This window comes from Delphinus delphis, chromosome 1, assembly GCF_949987515.2.
Source record: "Delphinus delphis chromosome 1, mDelDel1.2, whole genome shotgun sequence".
Classification (NCBI taxonomy): domain Eukaryota; kingdom Metazoa; phylum Chordata; class Mammalia; order Artiodactyla; family Delphinidae; genus Delphinus; species Delphinus delphis.
Window position 1 is genome coordinate 111,853,684 of NC_082683.1, and position 17,883 is coordinate 111,871,566.

At 36.5% G+C, this 17,883-nt stretch overlaps 1 protein-coding gene across 4 annotated transcripts in view; it reads right to left on the reverse strand.

Moving 5' to 3' along the window:
- Positions 1-17,883, reverse strand: part of ASH1L (ASH1 like histone lysine methyltransferase) — a 217,150-nt gene that overhangs the window by 58,595 nt on the left and 140,672 nt on the right. For all 4 annotated transcript variants that reach the window (XM_060031254.1, XM_060031244.1, XM_060031235.1 and 1 more), the window contains one exon: positions 9,569-9,663. In XM_060031254.1, coding sequence (XP_059887237.1) covers positions 9,569-9,663 — 95 coding nt within the window. The remainder of the gene's footprint in view (positions 1-9,568; positions 9,664-17,883) is intronic.

Genomic DNA, 17,883 nt, shown 5'->3' on the forward strand with positions numbered 1-17,883 from the left:
ATGTTAAAATTTTTTGCTTCATCCATTAAACAATTACTTAGAAAGGCTCAGAAGGAGAAGGAAAGCCTATTGTAAATGCCCATATTTTTGCTTACTGTATTCTTTCTGCATTCCTGATGTTCCAAGGTTCCTTCTTTTATTTCTTTCTGTTTAGAGAACTTCCTTTACCCATAGGATAGATTTGCTGGCAACAAACCTAAGAATCCTTTGCTTCTTTCAATTCCTGAAAGAAGGATATTTTCATTGGGTATAGGATTCTGGTTTGACAGTTCTTCTTTCAGTACTTGAAAAATGTGCCACTTACATGAGCTCAGACGTGAAATCCACTGTCATTTGATTTGTTTTACCCCTATGGATATGAAGTCATTTCTCTCTCATTGTTTTAAAATTGTTTTGTCTTTAGTATGCTGAAGTTTGATCATGTGTCTCAGCATGGATTTCTTTGACTATATATACCCTGTTCCGGGTTTGCTCATCTTCTTGAATCAGAAGGTTTATGTCTTCTGCCAAATTTGGGAAGTTTTCAAGACATTATTTACTCAAGTACTTTTTTTAATCTCTACCTTCTTTCTTTTCTCCTTCCAGGACACCAAGAACATAAATATTAGCTCTTTTGTCATGGTCCCATAGCCTCCAGTTTGTTTGTTTTTTTAAATGTCTATTTTCTCTTTTGTTCAGATTGGGTAATACTTGTAACACTCCATCACCTACTTCACTGATTCTTTCCTGTATATCTTTCATTCTGCTGTTGAGTCTATCCCCAAGCTTTTAATTTCAGCTACTGCATCTTTCAATTCTAAAAATTATATGTTTTTCCTATTTTTCATTTCTTTGCCAAGGCTTTCTATCTTTTTATGTTTTAAGCATGTTTATAACTGCTTGTTGAAGTGTTTTTTAAAAATCATAATTGTTGTAAAATCTGTCAGATAATTCTAATATCTTGGTGTTGGCATACATTGATGCCTTTTAAAATTCAGTTTGAGATCTCCCAGGTTCTTGGTATGACATATGATTTTCAATTCAAACCTAGACATTTTTGTATTATGTTATGAGATTTTGGGATTTTATATGTACCTCCTGCCCCTAAACATGCATAGCCTACCCTATTATCAACATCCTTCACCAGAGCGGTACATTTGTTAACAACTGAAGAACATATACTGACACATCATTATCACTCAAAGTCCATAGTTTACATCAGTATCTTAGTATTGCATATTCTATGACTTTGAACAAATGTATAATGATATGTATTCACCATTAAGGTATCACAACGAATAGTTTCATTGCCCTAAAAATCCTCTGTGCTCTGTAGATTCATCCTTCCTTCCCCTCAAACCACTGGCAATCACTGATCTTATTAATGTCTCCACAGTTTTGCCTTCCAGAATGTCATTTAGTTGGAATCATACAGTATGTAGCCTTTTCAGATTGGCTTCTTTCATTCAGTACTATGAATTTAAAATTTTTCACTGTCTTTTCATGGCTTGATAGCTATTTCTTTTCAGTGCTGAATAATATTCCACTGTCTGGATGTACCACAGTTTATCCATTCACTTACTGAAAGACATCTTGGTTGCTTTCAAGTTTTGGCAATTATGAATAAAGCTGCTTTAAACATCTGTGTGCAGGTTACTGCACAGACTTAAGTTTTCAACTTCTTTGGGTAAATACCAAGGAGTTCAATTGTTGGATTGTATGGTAGGAGTGTATTTAGGTTTTTAATACAATTGATTTTTATATACTGATTTTTTTCCCCCAGTAGTCTTGCTACCAGTTGTAGTAACTTTTTAGTGCATCTCTTTGGATTTTCTACATACACGATCATGTTATTTGCAAACAGAAACAGTTTGACTTTTTCCTTCCTGATCTTTATGACTTTTATTCATCTTCTTGCCTTACTGCACTGGTAGAACATCCAGAATAATGCTGAAAATAAGTAAATAGAGTGAACATTTTTACTTTCTTTCCAATTTTAGAAGGAAGCATTCAATATCCTATCATTAAGTATGATCTGCTTTTTATTCAATGTAACACTAAGGAAATTCCTTTCTAGTTCTAAGAGTTTATAATCAACTTTGTTCTGTAGTTGTTTTTTTCAACTAAAGTCTTTGTCAGGTTTTCTATCAGGGTTACACTAAGCTTATGAAATGAGTTGGGAATTGTTTCTCCCCTACTTTCACAAAGTGTTTGTGTTAAGACTGGTGTTATTTGTTTCTCAAATATATATAAGAGTTCACAAGGGAAAACCGTTTAGTTCCGGAATTTTTTTTTTTTTTTTTGGCTGCATTGGGTGTTTGTTGCTGTGCTCGGGCTTTCTCTAGTTTGGAGAGTGGGGGCTACTCTCCCTTGCAGTGCGTGGGCTTCTCACTGCAGTGGCTTCTCCCGTTGCACAGCACGGGCTTTAGGCACACAGGCTTCAGTAGTTGTGGCACACAGGCTCAGGAGTTGTGGCTCACGGGCTCTAGAGCGCAGGCTCAGTAGTTGTGGTGCGCAGACTTAGCTGTTCCGCGGCATGTGAGATCTTCCCGGACCAGGGCTCGAACCCGTGTACCCTGCATTGGCAGGTGGATTCTTAACCACTGCGCCACCAGGGAAGCCCCAGTTCTGGAATTTTTCATGTGAAAGATTTAGTAAGGAACTCAATTTCTTTAAACAATTATAGGATATTCAGATGTTTAATTTCATTTATAAGTTGTATTTTGTAAGGAATTTGCCCATTTCATATATTGTTAAACGTATTGGCATAAAGTTATTTATATTATTAGCCTCTTAATGACTGTAGGACCATTAGTATGGATACTGGTAAATTGTGTTACCTCTTCCTTTGTCTTGATCAGTGCAGCGAGAGGTTATTAATTTTGTTGCTGTTTTCAAATCTTTGTTCCCTTATTGTCTGTTTAATATTTTACTGATTTCTGTTCGTTATCATCTACCAGTTTTCTAGAAATCAGTGGGATGGCTTTACTCTTCTCATTGACATTGAGTACAGTCAGTCCTCCATATCTGTGGGTTCTAGGCATCTATGGATTCAACCAAACTTGGATCAAAAATAAATTTTAAAAAATTCCAGAAAATTCCAAAAAGCAAAACTTGAATTTTCCCAGTGCTGGTAACTATATACACAGCATTATAAGTAATCTAGAGATGATTAAAAGTCTACAGGAGGATGTGTGTAGGTTATATGCAAATACTACACCATTTTATATAAGGGACTTGAACATCCTTGGATTTTAATATCTGAGGAGGCTCCTGGAACCAATACCCCACAGATACAGAGGGACAACTTTACTTGGTCATAGTAAACCAAGGGGAGGGGGTATCCACTCTGTGTTAATTATTTCAAAATAAGTATCATTTAATCCTCACAACTCAGGTTGGAAACAGTCTCAACATATAGGTGAAGATGCTGAGATGTAGAGTAGATAATTAACTTGTTCAAGATCACTTAGCTACAAGAGTGTGAAATGAAAAGAGGAGTCTCTTGTGTTTGATTCCAAGGTGTGTTGAGGGTCCCCAAGACCACCTTCAGGTCTGGTGACTCACAGGACTCAGCATATAATCAGACTCATGGCTATATTTTAGTATAGCAAAAAGACACAAAGCAAAATCCATAAAGAGAAAAAATACATTGGGCAAAATCTGGAGGGAACCAGGCACAAGTTTACAAAAGTCCTCTCTCAGTAGAGTCATGCAAGATGCAATCTTTGGCAATGTACTGTGACGATACGTGTAAAATGTTGGCTAACAAGAGAGCTCATTAGAAACTCAGCACCCAAGGTTTTAATTCGTGGCTGGTCATTTAGGTACCCTCTACCTAGGATGTACCAAAATTCCATTCTCTTTGAATGAAACCAAGTGTTCAGCAGAAACCATACAGTTTATACATGGTAGGCACAGTAAGACTCTCTTACCATCTAGGGAAAGTTTTATAATAGAGGGAACTATTTACTATTCAAGTTTCCAGATGCCAGCTAATGGCCAACCTTGTAAGCAGGACTTTCTAAGAATAGAAGTCTTAGGTCTGCTATTTTAATTCTTTTCTGCACATAAGGCCTATGTTCTTTCCACTGTATCAGGAAAAGCAGTCAAGATTTGGCCTAAGTCTGAATGACTTATAGGGGCAAATGACAAAAGCTATGTTGAGAAGGATTCTGAATTCTTTTCTGAGCTCACCAGAAAAGGGTATCACGATATATTTCACAACAACTGTTAGAGTAAAAAGAAGAGCCTACATACTAAGTAATGGATTCTTGTTGACTGATAAGTCTACTGCAAAAACAGCTTCAATTCAGTAATTACCAGTTATTGAATGATTACTCTGTTAGGTACTGTGCTAAGTATTTTACATGCATTATTTTATTTAATATTCATACTAATTTCTATTTTACACTAAAGAATTTGAGGCCTTAAAAAAAAAAAAAAAAAGAATTTGAGGCCTTGAGATGTGTCAAGTTGCCCAGGATCACACAGCTAGTAATTGTTGGAGGTGGAATTTGACTCAAGGCCTAACTGATGCCAGAAGCCAAATGTGAAAGCCTATGTCTTCATTTTTCTTGCTCTCATACTCCCCAGAAGCTTTTTGAAAAACTATGAATCCCCTTATGCATTTTCATTCTTTTTTTTTTTCCTTTGCAATACGCGGGCCTCTCCCGTTGCGGAGCACAGGCTCCGGACGCGCAGGCTCAGCGGCCATGGCTCACGGGCCCAGCCTCTCCGCGGCATGTGGGATCTTCCCGGACCGGGGCACGAACCCGTGTCCCCTGCATCGGCAGGCGGATTCTCAACCACTGCGTCACCAGGGAAGCCCTCCCTTATGCATTTTTAAATGTAAAGTTTAAACAGTTGCAAATGATGTAATATTTGGTTACAGCGTTTAAAAATGATGAAACTGCATACCATAGGGATTTAATACTTATCACTATTCATTAAAAAAGGAATACTCCCTTCTTTAACATTTAGAAAATTAAATCATTTCTTTTTATCCTTGAACATTATTTCTATTTCACTTATTCTGGGGAATTTTATCTTAATATTATATGTTTTTTTTGCTTGAAATTCTTTTATTGAACAATCTATCCTCCTACTCTACAAAAAAGTGTTTAACACTAAAAGTAGCTGTGAACATAAAGCTCAAAGCATTAAAAATTTTCTTTTGCATTGTATAATCACTGTAATTTTTATAAATATATGCCTGACCAAACCAACATAAATATAATATACATTTTCAAAATTACAGCTTTATTGGGGCAAAATTCACATACCATAAAATTCAACTTTTTAAAATGTACTATTCAGTGGGTTTTAGTATATGGAGTGTGTAGCCATCACTACAGGATGGTTAATTTTATGTGTCAACTTGGCTGGATCACAGTACCCAGATATTTGGTTAAACATGATTCTAGATGTGTCTGTCAAAGTATTTTTTGGATGAGATTAACATGCAAATCAAAAGATTCCAAGGAAAGCAGATTATTCTCCATAATGTGGGTAGAATTCATCCAATCAGATGAAGGACTCAAAAGAATAAAGACTGACTTCCACAGAGTGAATTCTGTCAGTAGACTGCCTTCAGACTCCTTGAGCTGCAAGATCAACTTTTTCCTGGGTCTCCATGCTGCCAGCCTACCTTGCAGATTTTGGACTTGCTAGCCTCCACAACTGCGTAAGCCAAGTCCTTAAAATAAACCTTTCTCCCTATATATCTTATTGGTTGTTTCCTTGGAGACCTCTGACTAATATAATCAACATTATTTGGGAACATTTTCGTCATCCCCAAAAGAAACCTTGTACCCATTAGCAGTCACTCCACATTCTCCCCTACCCCCAGTCCCTGGAAACCATTCATCTACTTTGTGTTTCTATGTATTTGCCTATTCTGGACATTTCATAAAAATGGAATCATAAAACACGTGGTGTTTTGTGACTGTCTTTTTTTTTTTTGTGACTGTCTTCTTTCACAAAGCATAATGTTTTCACGGTTCACCCATGTTGTCACATGTCTCAGTACTTAATTTCTTGTTATTGCCCAATAACATTCCTTTGTGCAGATATATCACATTTTGTTTACGCACAGCATGCAAGATTCCAGTTCCCTGACCAGGGATCATACACCCCTCCCCCCGCCCCAAGTGGAAGCACAGGATCCTAACCATTGGACCACTAGGGAAGTCCTTTGGATTTATGTTTTCAATTCTTTTGGGTATGTATCTAAGCAGCAGTATTGCTAGGTCTTATATTAAGTCTGTGATTAACTTGTTGGGAACTACTAAAATGTTTCCCAAAGAGGTTTACACCACTTCACATTCTTACCAGCAATGTATGAGGGTTCCAGTTTCTTCACACCCTCATTAATCCTTTAATTAAAGCCATCCCAGTGGGTGTGAAGTGATAATCTCATTATGGTTTTGATATCCATTTCCCTAATGACTAATGATGTTGAGCATCTTTTCATATGCTTATTGACCATTTCTATATCTTTTTCTGGAGAAAGATCAATTCAAATCATTTACTCTTGAAAAGATTCTGTTGTTTGTCTTTTTATTGTTGAATTATAACAGTTCTTTATATATATGGGTTTCTGGATACAAGTCTCTTACTTGATATATGATTTGAAAATGCTTCTCCCTTTCTGTGGGTTGTTTCAGCTTCTTGATGGTGTTCTTTGAAGCACAAAAGTTTTAAATATTGATGAAGTTCAATTTGTCTGTTTTTTTGTACATGATTTTGGTGTCAGACACCTAAGAAATTATTACCTAGTCCAAGGTCACAAAGATTTACTCTTATGCTTTCCTTCTAAGAGTTTTATAATTTTAGCTCTTATATTTAGGTTGATGATCCATTTTGAATTACTTTATCCTTTTGTATGTGCATATTCAGCTATCACAGTAACCATCTGTTGAAAAGACCATGCTTTCCTCATTGAACTGTTGTGGCACTGTTGTAAAAAATCAATTGACTAAGAATGTAAAGAGAGTGTAAAGGTATAATATACAGTTTGATAAATGAGTATTTATCATAAAAAGTAAATTTTTTTGAAGTGCATTTCTCTAAAGAGATAAAGAAACCTGATTTCATTAAAAATTAAAAAATAAGTATTACCTGCCATTTACTGAATGACTCCATTGATAAGATGCATTATTATTTTATCTGTATAACTATTTTATTCACATAACTAATATCGCAAAGACAGAGATGAACCTAGGTCTGGCTGACTCAAAGTCAGGCTCTTTGTTTACATGATACTGGAAGTGACCTGTTTGAAACAGCTGACTGGCCTCCCTCCCTATCCTAATCATAAATTATTATCTGAACAACAAAACAGCACTGTCCAGAAAAAAAATTTTTATCCTGTAACAGCCTGATTTTATGTCTTGTTTCACAAGAAAAAAGCCCCACTACTTGGATAGGTTTTTCCATTATTTACTTAATTTGCAGACCACTGAGTACAGATTAGTCTTAGTAAGAGACTAAAGTGGGGATTTAGAGAGAGAAAACCTTTATTTAAATTAAGGGATTTCCATTCTGGACCTCTTAACCACTATTCATGCCAGATATGTGACAGAAATATTGGCCTATCCATTATTCATCTCATCTCCCTTGGAATTAACTGACTCTATCACCCCCTTGAATACTCAGAGCTTCTTTCCAAAATTTGAGTTATGAATTAGCCAATTTCCCATCCAGAGCAAAACCAGTGAGACCAAAATGGTCACGTTTTCCTTTACACAGAATTTTTAAAATTACCTCTTATTTTCAAAGCCTATTTATCATTAGCACGTTCTAGGAAATAGCTAAGTCTGCTGAGAACCTTCTTCCACTGCTATGACCTCACTACTAAAAACAAAAGGCTCTTTCAAAAGAGCTTTGGCACTAAGCCCAGAGAATACGGAATTTACTCTTACCTTTTTTAAGTAAGCAATAGTACAGTTATCTAGCTGAGAATTAAACCTTGTAATGCTTGTTGTACTTAAACTATTCTCTAGCCACCCAATACAGAATAATTAAAGCAAACAAATCTCTATTGCAGAACCTGTCTACCCCTGTTGCTTTAAATACATTGCTGGTGCTGGGCCCTCTGGGGAGAAAAAAGGAACTAGATAATCATAACACACAGAAAAGCCCCATAGTCAAGAGAGTCAAGAGTCATAGTTGAAGAGAACACTAAAAGCACTGGATCAACATCTACTACACAAATAAGCTGTTCCTGGAAAAAAAAATTCTCACCCTATATTCAATTATGTATTCTAATTTCTCCTTTTCTTTCACTGTATAACCAATATTTGTTAAACTTCTATTATGTACGAAGCATGGGGAAATCAAAGGAGAATAAGAAAGACAAATGATCCTGTGCTCCTAGAGCTTATAATCTGGTGGAGGAGACATTACTAAATGAGTAAACAAATATAGTAATTATAGATTACAGAAAGAAGTAAACAGGGTGCTCTGATACAGACTTGATATAGAGGAAGGAACCTCTTTTGTAGGATAATCAGCAAAAAAATTTTAAAGAAAATAATATTTAAGCTGGTACTGACATTTAGCTCATCCTCAAAGGATGAGAAGAAATCCACCATGGGAAGTTTGAAGAAGAGCTTTGCAGGCAATGGTAATAATAAGCATAATGATCTTTTGGTTGGAAAGAGTTTGGTATGGTCTAGAATCTGAAAGAAGGCCAGCATGACACATAATACAGTGATTATAAGGGAAATATGGGAAACGACAGAGGCAGAAAAATGAGGTAGTCAGGAACCAGATCATTCCCAAGAGTTGGGGTAAGGAGTTTATAGTTTAATGGTGAACACTGAAAGGTTTCAAGTACGATTTAGTTTAAGTTATAAAATCATTTCCCTTTTTACTGTGTGGAGAGTAGATTGGAAGGGAGCAAGAATGGAAGTGGACAGATCTTTTAGAAAGCTATTGCAATGGCCTGAGCAAAAGATAACAGTGGCATGGACTTGAATAATGACAATGGAATTTGAAGAGAAGTAGGATATATTTCAAGGATGAAAATAACAGAACTTGTAGATGGATTGGATGAGGCCAATCCAGGAAATCCAGGATGCCTTCTAGGTACACTTTACTTATCTGATAAGCTCAACAGTATGATCCTGGAAGGTATTATTATTGAAATGCTAAACAAAGACTTGAATTTTCTCCAAAAATAAATAGAGAGATAAATCTTGATCAATTTTCAAGCATATAAACGATCAGAAAAAGCAGTGGGCCCTTTTCCTTTGATTATTACATATCCACAAATCATCTCCCTTTGAACACAGAAAACACTTGAAACTGAAGTAATGAATAGTTGGGTTTTCCTAGATGATTTACTTAGAGAATCAAATGTTACAGATATAGTGTTTATTGAAACTCCGGTGAATAAGATTTACGTCATTTTGACCCCTAGACGGCAAAAGGGTTTGCAAAATTCTTCAGAGTACCTATAATTAAATGGTAACGACTTGACCCCACTGGAGATGTAGAAATAATAAGAATACAAAGACATTTCACCCAAACTCAAGAAATACCATTTCCTCTCAGTAATATATTGTGTATACTGAGTACTCACCGACATGAATGGGGGCTGGGAATAATCCATATTCATGCTCTCCCGGAGTGTATTCCAGCTTCTCTTTCTTTAATTGGATCAATCGGCTCTTTGGGCTGTGATTAGAAAAGAATGGAAAACAGTGAGAGGCAATGAAATTTCCTCTTGTGGTAAAATAGAAAAAAAAAATCACTCTATCAAATATTTGTTTTAGTGGTGATCATTTTGTAATGTATAGAAATATTGAATCACTATGTTGTACCTCTGGAAGTAACATAGTGTTGTAGGTCAATTATACTCAATTTAAGAGAATGCGATACTATTTTGAGTTAAAAATCACCTTTATAAATATAATAAGGAATGAACTTGGCTTCACAGTAATTTATGCAAAAATACTGGGGGGCTTTAATTAATTAAAAAATGTTTATGTAATCCAATTGAGCTATAGATATCATAAAGTAAGCAAAATTCCAAATTCACAATTTAGAGTGATAATTATTTTAAAGTGTAGCTACAAAAGTATGTTATTTTTCTATAATTCTGATCCCAAACTAGTCATTTCATGTGACTCTTATAAAAAGGGACAAAGAAAATTAACAATAACAAATGGTTTATGTGCATGAATTATTTTGTGTGACGACTTCTACATGTCAAAAATAGTTGACTTATATACATATCTGGTTTGTAAATAAAATTGTGAATAGGGGAAAAAAAGAGTATTTGTTTTAACAGTGGCTTAAACCTTAAACCCATGTTTTTGGGGGGGAGGGATACTATGTATTTTCGTATGTTTTTAAAATCCGAATTTCTGAAATTGTCTTTTAGGAATTATACATAAGATGCATTCTCCAATGCATCTCCAATGCACTAGCATTCTCCAACAGTTTTGCAGAAGGAACCTAAATTTCAGATCTGATCATAATGACTGCCTTATATTTGGTTAGTGATTTATAGTTTATAAAGTACTTTCACACATTATCATTTATGTCAATCCCGTGAAGTAGGTAAGAAATGTTAACTCTAGTTTACAGATTTGAAAACTGATGCTCTACAAAGCTAACTGACTTGCTTTAATTTTTGTAGCTGGCAAGGAGATTCAAGATGAAAACCTTAGTTTCTTGCTAAACTCCTATTCATTTACTATTCTTTTTATTTTAATCCACCATGTCCCATCAGCTTTTACCTCTTCCACTCATCTTACTGGGTCTGCGTTCCTAATGTTTGTTATGAGATCAAAACCTGAAGAGATTTCACAGATACATGAAAGGAAGGGAAAAAAATGGAGGAAAAAGGAAATGAGAAAGAGGAGAGCCTCATTCAGTCGACTCTGATTTTATTTTGGCTTAAAGTTCCAGTAAATAAAGCAAGGTGGATATATTTCTTTCATGAATTATGACATACTGCCTTTCAAAAAACAAGTCTAGTCTATTATATCTTGTAACAAGTAGGTATGTTAATACACACTTTGCAGATGAGAAAATTGAGACCCAAAGAAGTTATTTATAGAATCTTTAGTTCTTATTTGAAGACTGGTTCTTTCTAGTGGATCATTCATTTATTTATTCAACAATTACTGAGCACTCATTAAGTCCAGGCCCTGTTCCAAGTACTAAGAAACAGTGGGGAAAAAGATAGTTTACTTGGGTAGATATACAATAAGGAAATAAGAAAAACTAAGAAAATGAAAAAAAAAACCAACCCAGAAAATAATAAATGCTAGGCAAATAATTAAAATGTGATGAATAACAAGTAATTTGGGAAGGCTTTTCTAAGGAAGTGACATTAAGCTAAAATGTAAATGTTACTGATACTCAGGAGAGGATCTGGGAAATGAAGGAAGATCAGGCAGAGGAAATAGCTGGTATAAGACGAAAGTTTAAATGAGATTGGAGAATTAGAAGAAATGAAAGGAGGCTGAAGCAGTCCAGGTAAAGTTAGAAACTAAGTCATGTAAAAGTTTAAAGGCAGTGGTAAGTAGTTTGGGGGACAGTTACAAAGAAGGAAAGGAAAGATGCTAGACTGTTCTACTTATATCTAAAGACCACTTTTCTCATTTTAAAAACGTGGCCCTCAAAAATGATTGTGAACACAAAGATGAATTTTTTAACCAACTAAAAACTATATTTCTTCATCATCAAAGTCAAATAGATCAAGAAAACAACTGTGTCTAGAACCAAGCACTCAGCATGAAAGAAAATTTGGTCTACACCTTGATTCAAGACATATCCAAACTACTTAAAGAAATAACATAAAAGTTTTCATTTAGCTAACAAAGGAATGGAAGCAAAACTGGTATTTTACCCTGGTGCCAACAGGGTAAGCAAGCATATAGGGGGCAGTAGTCGCGAAAGAAAATATCTGGCACCCTGAAGTGAACAGACATGCAAAATCACAAAAAAATTCAGGGTCACCTGCATAGTTTTACGCCCTCAAATAAGTGAAACCTTGAATATATCCTATCAATTACCAACTGATTCCCTAAAAAACTCAAATTTATCCTTGATTTTGCAATGCTGATACCTAAGACGCATGACATCATTATGGATATGATAATCATGTGAGAAACTGTTTTCCTAGTTCTTAGCCAAGTCTGACTTTGGTTCTAATTTAGACATAACCATTTATTTCCCTGTTGGTTACAACAACATGGAAAGCTCTCTCATTGTTTTAAATACTCCATTCTGTGTGAGCTCTGAGGAGTGGTATATTAAGAGAGAGAATTTGGTTGTCTCTGTCAGTTTGTCTTGTAGATTCTGAACATTCCTGGCATTTTCTGTGGTATTCATTTGTGTGCCACTATCAGTTCAAATCACAGGAGAAAATTTTTATACTTGTAGGAATGAAGAGTAGTCATTTCAGATACAAAACTGCCGTAACTTACAGTAGGCTGGACAGTAAAAAAAAAAAAAAAAAAAATTTGCTGTGACAGGTGTTTACTCTAGCCTATGGCTGAAGTTGCAAAAATGAGACTACTAGTGCTATGTTTAAGTGTGTAAATGAAAAAAACTCTTTTGCCTTTATTGTCAAAAGAAGTTAGTTTGCCTTTCACAATGTTCTATTTATAAATGTAACCAATTCAGTATTTGTGGCCAACTTTCTCTCTCTTCGGTAGATTATTAGTTTTAATAATTTATCATTTGGATAAGAGGATATCTAATTAAAACAGGCAAATCCACCATCATATGGGAGAAAAATATATGATTATTTAAGGAAAAATACAAAAAGTTAGTGTTCCTAATAATCATTAATTGGTATTATGCAATTAATGCTATTAGGTTTATCTTAAATATTGTCTACAGTCATTTCTTGGCTTTAGGTATTTATCATCTTATTTTCAAACCTTGTCAACTCTAATCTAGGCCCAAAACTCAAATTAATAAAACTATTAAGATGTCTTTTATACTCAAACTATCTTAGAAGTTTCCCAGACAGCTGGTAAGTCACACCAAGGACTTATTCCCACACTTGCTTTTTTTAAATTTATTTTTTTGCCACACTGTGTGGCTTGCAGAACTTCCCTGACCACGGATAGAACCTTGGCCCCCTGCAGTGGCAGTGCAGAGTCTTAACCACTGGACCACCAGGGAAGTCCCTGACATTATTTTATTTTTTAATAAAGTGAATGCTGTTTTTTTAAAAAAATTATTTATTTTTGGCTGCATTGGGTCTTTGCTGCTGTGCATGGGCTTTTCTCTAGTTGTGGCAAGCAGGGGCTACTCTTCCGTGTGGTGCGTGGGCTTCTCACTGTGGTGGCTTCTCTTGTTGTGGAGCACGGGCTCTAGGCGCGTGGGCTTCAGTAGTTATGGCACATCGGCTCAGTACTTGTGGCTCGCGGGCCCTAGAGCGCAGGCTCAGTAGTTGTGGCACACGGGCTTAGTTGCTCCGTGGCATATGGGATCTTCTCGGAGCAAGGATCGAACCCGTGTCCCCTGCACTGGCAGGCGGATTCTTAACCGCTGTGTCACCAAGGAAGTCTCACTGTGTACTTTTAAGACTGGAGAAAAGTACACTAATGTTCCTATACTTGATTGGAACAGTAACTGTCAAAAACTTTATCCTCTTTATCAAGAACTTTTTTTTTTTTCCCTAGGTTTGAAATCCTTGTCAGTTAGTGACAATCATAACATATATTTTACTGGATGCATTAGAAGAGTATGGAGAATTGTCAGTGTCTTACCTTTCTATAATGTTTTCATTCTCTGAGAAATTTTTGGTTAAATCTTTATGACTAAGACTGCTGGAAGAAGTATCAAAAACCCCTCAGTAAATGACAATCTCAGTTATTTTTGACTAATGATACTAGTGGCAATAAGATTATGGGTACAGATTTCCCTGTAAGTTATAACTGATAGCATCACCTTAAACAGATACTTGTTAGACTATAAAAAGGGACAGAGCTAGAATTTCCAGGAAATTTTTAGCCAGGAAACAAATGATTTTGTGAAAGCAGACAGTTTAACTCAAGATCAGCAAAATAAGAATTACCTAGGACTATAAAATTGATTTAACTGTAGTAAATATATTTTAATGAGTGTATAATAAAGACCTTTTCTTTCTTCTTAATCTTTCTATATAACCCTGAAGTTATTAGGTGATCACTGTACACACTGAAATTAAATACTTTTTAACTGGTATACTGTTCCAAAGCCTTAAATTAAGAAAAAAAAATCCTGTAAATGTTCTTAATATAAATTATAAGCCTACAGGAGAACTTAATAAAATTTCTGTTTAAAAAAGAAGATACATGCTGATTGGTCTAACCTAAAAAACTGTTCACAATATTATATATACAGTCACATCTTACCTTATTTTACTGCACTTTGCAGGTACTGTGTTTTTTTTAATTACAAATTGAAAGTTTTGTGGCAACCCTGCTTGGAGCAAGTCTACAGTGCCATTTTTCCAAGGGCATTCTCTCACTTCTTGTCTCTGTGTCACATTTTGGTAATTCTCACAATATTTCAAACTTTTTCTTTATTATTATATTTGTTATGGTGATCTATGATCAGTGATCACTGATGTTACTCTTGTAATTGTTTTGGGGAGGCTCAAACCATGCCCATATAAGACGGTGAACTTAATAAATGCTGTATGTGCTCTGACTGCTCTACCAGCTAGCCAATCCCCACCCACCCCCGTCTCCCACGCCCCCACCCCAAACCCGTCTCTCTCCCTTTCCTCAGGCCTCCCTATCCCCTGAGACACAGCAATACTGAAATTCGGCCAACTAATAACCCTACAGTGGCCTCTAAGAGTTGAAGTGAAAGGAAGAGTCGCACGTCTCTCACTTTAAATCAAAAGCTAGAAATGATTAAGCTTAGTGAGGAAGGCAACGCCTTAAGCCAAGACAGGCCGAAAGCTAGACCTCTTGCGCCATTTAGCCAAGCTGTGAATGAAAAGGAAAAGTTCTTGAAGGAAATTAAGAGTGCTACTCCAGTGAACACACAAATGATAAGAAAGTAAAACAGCCCTATTGCTGACATGGAGAAAGTCTGAGTGGTCTGGATAGAAGGTCAAACCAGCCACAACATTCCCATAAGCCAAAGTCTAATCCAGAGCAAGGCCCTAACTCTCTTCAGTTCTATGAAGGCTGAGAGATGTGAAGAAGTTGCAGAAGAAAAATTTGAAGCTAGCAGAGGTTGCTTCATGAGGTTTAACATCGAAGTACAAGGCGAAGCAGCGAGTGCTGATGTACAAGCTACAGCAAGTTATCCAGAAGATCTAGCTAAGATCATTAATGAAGGTGGCTACACTAAACAACAGATTTTCAATGTAGATGCTATCTAGGACTTCATATGTAGAGAGAAGTCAGTGCCTGGCTCAAAGGTTCAAAGGACAGGCTGACTCTCTCTTGTTAGAGGCTAATGCAGCCAGTGACTTTAAGTTGAAGCCAGTGCTCATTTACCATTCCAAAAATCCTAGGATCCTTTCGAATTATGCTAAATCTACTCTGCCTCTGCTCTTTCAAATGGAACAACAAAGCCTGGACGACAGCACATCTGTTGACAAAGCCCACTGTTGAGACCTACTGCTCAGGAAAAAAGATTCGTTTCAAAACATTACTGTTCATTGACAATGCACCTGGTCATCCAAGAGCTCTGATGGAGATGTACAACGAGATTAATGTTGTTTTCATGCCTGCTAGCATAACATCCACTCTGCAGCCCATGGATCAAGGAGTAATTTCCACATTCAAGTCTTATTATTTAAGAAATACATTTCATAAGGCTACAGCTGCCACAGATAATGATTCCTCTGATGGATCTGGGCAAAGGAAATTGAAAACCTTCTGGAAAAGATTCTAGATGCCATTAAGAACATTTGTGGTTCACGGGAGGAGGTCAAAATATCAACATTAACAGGAGTTTGGAAGTCGTTTCCAGCCCTCATGGGTGACTTTGAGGGGTTCAAGACTTCAGTGTAGGAAGTAACTGCAGATGTGGTGGAAATAGCAAGAGGACTAGAAATGGGAGCCTGAAGGTGAGACTGAACTCCTGCACTCTCGTGGTAAAATTTTCACGGATGAGGAGTTGCTTCGTATGGATGAGCAAAGAAAGTGGCTTCTTGAGATGGAATCTACTCCTGGTGAAGACACTGTGAAGATTTTGTTGAAATGGCAACAAAAGATTTAGAATATTACATAAACTTAGTTGCTAAGGCAGTGACAGAGTTTGAGAGGATTGACTCCAATTTTGAAAGAAGTTCTGTGGGTAAAATGCTGTCAAAGAGCACTGCATGAGAGAAAAAAAATAAGTACTGCATGCTGCAGAGAAATCATTCATGAAAGGAAGAGTCAAAGATGCAGCAAACTGCACTGCTGCCTTGTCTTGAGAAACTGCCTCAGCCCACCCCAGCCTTCAGCAACCACCACCCTGATCAGTCAGCAGCCATCAACGTCGAGGCAAGGCCCTCTATCAGCAAAAATATTACAACTCGCTGAAGACTCAGATGACGGTTAGCACTTTTTGGCAATCAAGTGTTTTTTAATTAAGGCATGTACATTGTTTTTTCAGACATAATGCTATTGCACACTTAATAGACTACAGTATAGTGTAAATATATCTTTCACATGCGCTGGGAAACGAAGACCTCCGTGTGACTCCCTTTCTTGCAATATTCACTTTATTGCAGTGGTCTGGTATTGAACCTGCAGTGTCTCTGAGGTATGCCTGTGTACATATAATGTAAACTGCTTTTTATGCTCCTATTTCGAAAAACCCATTTTCCTTCCTATGTGCAAAACACCCAGTTCTGCCCTACTGTGAGTTTCTTTCCTGTGTATCACCTTACTTTTACACAGAACACTTGACTTCTGACACCTTTGGTAATAAAATGTGCGGAAGTTTTTCACTACGTCAACCAATTCTCTTCACACCAGCTAGGTGTCCTAAAATTTAACTCAAGTCTAACACTACCTACCTGGAGACACTGTCAGATCCCACAGGTTAAGGGCTCAGTCTCACAAGTCTGTCTCCACTCTACCTCAGATGTCAACTGAAAATAGTAAGTCCCCAGTTTATCCACAACTTATGTCCTACAAATTGGAGGTCCCCATTACCCCCTCTCTCAGGTCTGATTAATTTGCTATAGCTGTTCACCAGTCACAGAACTCAGGGCAACACTTACTTACGTTTACCAGCTTATTAAAGATTATGATAAAAGATACAGGTGAACATCCAGATGGAAGAGATGCATAGGCAAAGTATGTGGGAAGAGGTGTAGAGTCTCCATTACCTCTCTGGGTGTGTCACTCTCCTTGTACCTCCAATTGTTCACCAACCTGGAAGAGCTCTGAATTCTGTACTACTGGGATTTTATAGAGGCTTTCTAACATAGGCATGATCAATTATTAGCTCAAATTTCCAGGCCCTCTCCCTTTTCTGGAGGATGGCAGGATGGGGCTGAAAATTCCAACTTCTAATCATGGCTTGGACTTTCTGATGACCAAGGGCCATCCAGGAGCCCACCCAGAGATGCCTTTTAGAAAAAAAAAGATGCTCATAGTGCTCTTATCACTTAGGAATTTACAAGGGTTTTGGGAGCCCTGTTTCAGGGATAGAGTCAAAGACAAATATTAGAACAAGAGACGCTCCTAAATTTTCCAATCCCTTAGGAAATTATAAGGATTTTAGGAGTCCTATATCAGAAACTGGGGGCAGAGACCAACAAATAAATTTTCTATTACCTAACGGTTTCTATACTTTTTATGACCATGTAGTTAAATTATGTAGGTTCAGTATGATATATAATTGGATAAAACAAATTTGTAACCATGAAGAATCTTATTTAATTTCATATGACAAGATCACTAATAAGGACAAGATGTACACTTCATA